At 44.2% G+C, this 7163-nt stretch overlaps 1 protein-coding gene across 5 annotated transcripts in view; it reads left to right on the forward strand.

Annotated features, from left to right (window-relative positions):
- The window catches only part of LOC144672877 (rano class II histocompatibility antigen, A beta chain-like), a 48535-nt gene extending 44416 nt beyond the window's left edge, over window positions 1-4119 (forward strand). For 3 of the 5 annotated variants that reach the window (XM_078534868.1, XM_078534871.1, XM_078534870.1), the window contains exons 5-8: window positions 998-1279; window positions 2794-2905; window positions 3020-3094; window positions 3913-4119. In XM_078534868.1, the coding sequence (XP_078390994.1) occupies window positions 998-1279; window positions 2794-2905; window positions 3020-3059 (434 nt within the window). In that variant the 3' untranslated portion in view covers window positions 3060-3094; window positions 3913-4119. The remainder of the gene's footprint in view (window positions 1-997; window positions 1280-2793; window positions 2906-3019; window positions 3095-3912) is intronic. The other 2 variants (XM_078534869.1, XM_078534872.1) reach the window with 2 other exon arrangements.
- The last annotated feature ends 3044 nt before the right edge of the window (window positions 4120-7163 follow it).

Raw genomic sequence — 7163 nt, forward strand, 5'->3', positions numbered from 1 at the left:
CCACACACAGTCCTCTTAAGTGTGGTCACTCCAAGGTTTGATAAGGATTGAGCATAACTTCTCTACTTTTCAATTCAATCCTTCTAGAAGTAAAACCCAGTGCTTGATTTTGCTTTATTTTTATGGTGTTGCTAACCTCTGCTGTATTTTTTAATGATAGGTGTATTTATATTCTGAGGTCCCTTTGTTCCTCTACCTCACCTAGACTTGTACCTTGCAAATAATGTGACATCCCTATTCTTCCTACCAAAATGTACCTCCTCACATTTATTTCTGTTTTTTGCCCTTTCTGCAAGCTTATTAATGTCCTCCTGTAGTTTGTTGCAGTCCTCTGGCTATCTTCCCAATTTGGTGTCATCTGCAAATTTAATGCGTTTTTGATTCCAAAGTTTAAATCATTAACGTAAATTGTGAACAGCAGTAATCCCAGCACTGATCCTTGTGGAACACCACTTCCTGCCTTCTGCCACCCTGAATAACTACCCTTTACTCCCATTCTCTGCTTTTTGAAGCCAGTTAGCAATCCATTCTGCCACTTGTCCCCCGATCCACATTCTCTGACCTCATTCATCAGTCTATTATGGGGCACCTTATCAAAGGCCTTTTGAAAATCCAGATAAATTACATCTACTACATTACGATCGTCTACTCTCTCTATTACCTTCTCAAAAAAATTCAAGCAAGATTTTCCCTTTTGAAATCTATGCTATTCATTTTTATATTTCTCATTTCTAGGTGCTTTTTCTATTCTCTCCTTTAGGAATGATACCATTATTTTTCCCATCACCGATGACTAGTCTATAATTCCCTGGACATGTTGTTCCCCTTCTTAAATATTGGAATGACATGAGCCTGTCATCTGACACTACATCTTTCTCGAACAAATGATTAAATATGAGTGGTAATGCCACTGTTATATCAGGGTCTTTTAAAATACATGTTATGTGAAAGTAGGGATGCATGTTGTTGCTACAGTTTTTCACTATTTCTGTTACAGAAAAGCCAGTTGTACACATTTATACCAAGGAAAGCTACGCCCCACGAGAGTCGAACACCCTGTTCTGTTATGCAGAAAAATTCTACCCTTTTGAAATTGACATTACCTTCTTGATCAATGGGAGGCCATTCACTGGGCCGGTCAATTCATCACAATTAATGGTTGAGACGGACTGGACATTTAACATCTTAAAATACATCAGGATTGATCCACAGGATGGAGACACCTACAGCTGCCAAGTAGATCATATGAGTCTCGATAAACCGCTTACTGTTTTATTAGGTATGTTAGATGTTATTACTATGGACTGCATTTGACAAGAATAAGTCAGGGTTTAAAAATGAGCATGTCCGCACATTGTGCCTTGTTCATCTAAACAAAAGCTTGGGGGACAGCCATTCCCTGGTTCATTCACCAGGGCAATGCCTTGACCAATCAGAGTCGACCTGCCCGGTTTGAATTTGAACAAAGCTAGGCAGTTAACTATTCCATGCTGCATTCTCCGTGGCAACGCCTCCATCAACCAGAATCCACTTGTCAACCAATCAGCACTCTCTTCTCATGCTGTATAAATTGTTGTTCCCCCATTACTGTTGGAAATTTCTTGTAAGCTATCCTGATGAGTACAATACAGTGTTCATTGTATATTGTGTTTGATTGTAAGCAGGTGGTGGGCATTTACTGGGCATTCACTTGTGCCCCCTAGAAATAGACACAGTTTAAAATTGTGGTTGTTGGGTTAGGAGGTGTATGTATGTAATGTTTAATTCTGCAAATGTATATGAAAGTGTGTAAAGATTAGCTCCGGTTCCATTCTTCACCAACTGCCTTTCTGGAATAGAACACACAGGAGTAGCAGTTTACACAGAGGTTTTCAACCTCTTCAGTGGATGGTCTCCCCCCACAAACACCACCGCCCCAACCAAAAGAGGCCTCCAACCTCCACCCGCCCTAGAATTGACTGCCACCATGCCTCTCACCACTGACCCACCCCTGCCCCCCCCACCGTTCACCACCCCACTCACCCCCACCCCAGATAGGCTGGCTCCCAGGCAGGGAACATGTTCATCACACCACACGGACATCATGGTGTTAGAGCTCCACTGCCTGTTGGGGGAGTCCCAACTTCTGAGTTCCACATATTCTACCGCCCCATCCCACTACCTGCAGGTCAGGTAAGGTGAAACAACCCTCTACCCTAACAACTGAGTAGTATGTCGGTTTGATGCATTTGCGGGACCCACGTCTCAGGGTCAGAAGGTTGTGAGTCCATGTCCCTCATTGGTGCAGTGCTGAGGCGGCGCTGTATTGCTGAAGCTCTTATCCTTTCACTGACCAAGTCAAGGTCCTGCCTGCTGAATATCGTAAATCACAGCTCAGCAAGTTTTCCCGGAATCCTGGTTAACCATTTTCCTTCAACCAACACCACCAAGGACACACTAACTGATCACTTATCCCATCCCTGCTTCCTGAATACAAAATGGCTGCTGCTTTTGACACACTTCACTTTAAATAATTCACTCTATATTAAACACACTCAGATCATTCAAAGACACTGTACAATAGTAAATCTTTCTAATTCTGATGATCACCTTGTGGTAGCTGCAATGCTACATCCTTCGCCCATTAAAAGACTCCATGCCCAGGTTTTTGCAACGAGATGTGACCAATGGCAAGTGTCCTCCTCGCTTCGAGGGACTACCAAAGAGAGTGAGAGAGATAGAATTCTGATGATTAGTAAATACTGGTTACACAAAGAAAGATTCAATTTGCTGTCCGGATATTTTTTTCAACAGATCAGCCTTCTGCACAGCCACACGCTGGAACCATTGTCTGTGCTGTTGGTGTTATTGCTGGAGTTCTCGGGTTGCTGATTGGTCTGTACCTGGTTACAAAAATATACAAACGGTGAGGCCCTCTATTTATTGTGACTGATTCTGTCCCCAAATTCCCTAAATGCTTTGGTTTCTATTGGGATTTAAAAAGTGACTGCTTCAACATGCTTTATAAATTCATTTACAGACGAGGAAAGCCTTGTTCAAGACCATTCTGCAAAGAATAAGTTTGTGGTAGAGGATGGAAATATCACTGATAAAGGTCTGTCTTATTAATTCCTCTCATAATCTATTCATTTTAACTGACATGTACTGTCAGTCTGAAACAACTGTCAAATACACACAGTAAACATGTTTCTCAAGCAGCAGAAGAGAGTGAGATATTAGTTTGATTGAGACATATCCTAGGCACAAAACACACATTTAAATGATGGAGATTAACACCATAAGCAGGAAGAGGAAAAGTTCAGATCCACAGCATTGCAGAGACATCAACACAACTTATCAATTCCACTGAAAGAGGCCATAAAATAGCCAGGTGTAGGAATTGGATTTATCATAATTTACAGTAACGATGCAGCAGCAATGAGGTGAGCTTTGCTTTGTATCTAGCCAGATACTGTCCCTGTCCTGGGAGTGTTTGATGGGGACAGTGTAGAGGGAGCTTTACTCTGTATCTAACCCCGTGCTGTACCTGTCCTGGGAGTGTTTGATGGGGGACGGTGTATAGGGTGCTTTACTCTGTATCTAACCCCGTGCTGTACCTGTCCTGGGAGTGTTTGATGGGGGACGGTGTATAGGGTGCTTTACTCTGTATCTAACCCCATACTGTACCTGTCCTGGGAGTGTTTGATGGGGACAGTGTATAGGGTGCTTTACTCTGTATCTAACCCCATACTGTACCTGTCCTGGGAGTGTTTAATGGTGGCAGTGTAGAGGGAGCTTTACTTTGTATCTAACCCTGGGAGTTTTAGGTTCTAACAGGTAACACTAACAACAAACACTGATCATCTTTGAAATATTTTTACTGCAGTTTTGATATCAAAATATTCGATACATATTTCCTGTCTTTTACTCTAAATTAGACATCATTGGGAGAAGAGAGAGGAGCCATCTTCACCAGCAGGATGTTTCTGGATTATTCTGTTTAACAGGATGTAATGTCAAATATTAATCAAAGTTCATCAATTGTTCATGGTGTGTTGTTAGATTGTAGACAATATAAAGGAACTGCATAATTCTTGTGTAAATCTACTAAAAATTATCAATAAACTGAATTGTATCATGCTTGTGGTGTCTTGGGCAATGTCAGATACCTGATGAGATAACTAAAGGTGAAATATTGAGATGGCACCTTCTCTACCTCTCTACCACCTCATTCAACCTCTCTACCTGTCTTTTTACACTGATTGTCACACAAGGGGATATCTCAACATTAATTAAATAATCTGTTCCTGCTGGAGTTGGACGAGGTAGGAACGTTAGTCAGAATTCAGGAGACAACTCCCTCCTCTTCCTCCGATGGTCTCTTGGCAGCTTTAACATGGACCTGAACAGGCCGACACCTCATCCAGCGGACGACAGCGCACTCCCTCAGTACTGCACTGAAGGGAAACTGTGTTCAGGTCCTGCGGTGGAGCTCAAACCCACAACCTTTGCCACTCAGCAACAACAGTACCAATGGCGAGCCAGGTTGATAGTCCAGTGGTCGCAGTCTCACACTCAGATCAAGGTGTTATCACTGAGCCAGGCTGATAGTCCAGTGGTCGCAGTCTCACACTCAGATCAAGGTGTTATCACTGAGCCAGGCTGATAGTCCAGTGGTCGCAGTCTCACACTCAGGTCAGGGGGTTATCACTGAGCCAGGCTGATAGTCCAGTGGTTGCAGCCTCACACTCAGATCAGGGCAAGTTATCATTATATCCAAACACCACAACTTAAACAAATAATCTGGGCAGACAGACTGATTCAGTGCTCAGGATTGCTGCAATGTTAGATTGAGGTGGACAGTAAGGAGCCCGTGTCACTATTTGTACTAGAGCTGGGGTGTGGGGGAGGGTGGTGGTGTGGAGCTCACCCAATTTCCTGGCCAACATTCCTCCCTCAAACCCCACCCAGCTCTTGAATATCACTGAAAAGGGAGATGTGCTGTCAAAGATTTTCTTCTCACACGCATCAGGAGAAACACAAGAATGCTAAGTTTCAAACGATCATAACAATTTATACTGCAGGAGAAAAGCGTGCTGGTTGGTTGGCAAGTTGACTCCGATTGGCCAAGGCATTGCCAAGGATAAAGCAACAGGGAACTATCGGCTCCTCAAGCTTCTGGGTAATTCAAAAAAGGCACAAGGCTTGAACACACCGGTTACAGTATGAGAGACTATTCAGCCTGCTGTGTCCATCCCAACATTCTGCAAGAGCAACTAACCCAGTCCCACACCTGGGCTTTTCCCAGTAGCCCTGCAAATTGTTTCTCTTCAGGTGTTTATTTATAATTCCCCTTCTGAATGCCTTGACTGAACATACCTCCACCACGCTCTGAGGCAGTGATTCCAGATCCTAACTACTTGCTACGTGTAAAACGTTCCTCTTCATGTCACCATTGGTTCTTTTGTCAATCAGCTTAAATTTCTGACCTATGGACCCTTCCACCAACGGGAACAGTTTCTTTCTATCTACTCTACCCAGGCCCCTCATGATTTCAATCTGGTCCCCAGTTTTTTCTGGATTAGTGTGTTTTCCATAGGACCACAAAATAATAGAGTACAGAAGGAGGCCATTCAGCCTACTGTGTCTGCGCCAATCCTCTGAATGAGCAGTTAATTTAGTTTCAGTTTCTAGCCTTCTCTCTGTAACCCTGCACATTTTTCCTTTTCAGATAACAATCCAATTCCCTCTTGTAAGCCTCGATTGAACCTGCATCCACCACACTCTCAGACAGTGAATTCAAGATCCTAAACACTCTGCGTGAAAAAGTGTTTTCTCAAATCGTTTTTGCTTCTTTGGCAAATTACTTTAAATCTTTGCACTCTCATTCACAATCCTTTGATAAGTGGGATCTACTCTGTTCAGACTCCTCATGATTTTGAATGCCTCTATCAAATCTCCTTTCAGCATTCTCTTCTCCAAGCACGGCGTTTTATACAGAGTAAAGCTCCCTCTACACTGTGCCCATCAAACACTCCCAGGACAGGTACAGCACGGGGTTAGATACAGAGTAAAGCTCCCTCTATGCTGTCTCCATCAAACACTCCCAGGACAATTACAGCACGGGGTTAGATACAGAGTAAAGGTCCCTCTACACTGTCTCCATCAAACACTCCCACGACAGGTACAGCACGGGGTTAGATACAGAGTAGAGCTCCCTCTATGCTGTCCCCATCAAACACTCCCAGGACAGGTACAGCACGGGGTTAATTACAGAGTAAAGCTCCCTCTACACTGTCCCTGTCAAACACTCCCAGGACAGGTGCAGCACGGGGTTAGATACAGAGTAAAGCTCCCTCTACACTGTCCCCATCAAACACTCCCAGGACAGGTACAGCACGGGGTTAGATACAGAGTAAAGCTACCTCTACACCGTCCCCATCAAACACTCCCAGGACAGTTTTTTGTCCCTTTTCATGTCCTGACTGTTTTGGCACTTTTTTCTAGCTGCTTATTCCAGTTTTTTTCTACCTCAAGAGTCATGAAACGTCATTGGAACACAGGTAAACAACCAAAACCCCCAGGGCAGAATTTTGCCGTTAGCGAGCAGGGGGTGGGGCCCACTCGCCGACGCGCAAAATGACGCGGGATGACGTCGGGCGGAACCCCCGACGTCATCCCACCCCATTTAAATTTTCAGGAAGGCGGGGGCGCAGCAAAATCAGCTGTGAGCCCGCCGACCTGTCAATGGCCGATTGAGGCCATTGACAGGCTCATTTAAACAATTAAAGGACCTGCCTATCCAACCTTAATGTTGGTGGGCAGGCCAGGAGTCCCGGCGCGAACTAGAAAAACTATAAAACCTCATCCACCGGTGGGATGAGATTTCATTCAGTGTTCAATAAAGTTTAATAAAGTTTTACAGTAATTTATGAACATGTCCCATCTCATGTGACATTGTCACATGAGGGGGACATGTTAAGGAATTTTTTTTTCTATTTTTAATCTTTTTAAAAGTGTAAGCGATCTCCTTGAGGCAGCACTTAGCCTCAGGGAGATGTGTGTTCTTTCGTGCGCATGCGCGAAAGAGCGCACTCTCGCTTTTGAGGAATCCCCCCCACCGCCCGCACATAATGCTTCCCGCCGGACGTCATGCTGGGCGGCCCTTAATTGGCCCACCCACG

The sequence above is a fragment of the Cetorhinus maximus genome, unplaced genomic scaffold (assembly GCF_964194155.1).
Source record: "Cetorhinus maximus unplaced genomic scaffold, sCetMax3.hap1.1 HAP1_SCAFFOLD_138, whole genome shotgun sequence".
Taxonomy (NCBI): Eukaryota; Metazoa; Chordata; class Chondrichthyes; order Lamniformes; family Cetorhinidae; genus Cetorhinus; species Cetorhinus maximus.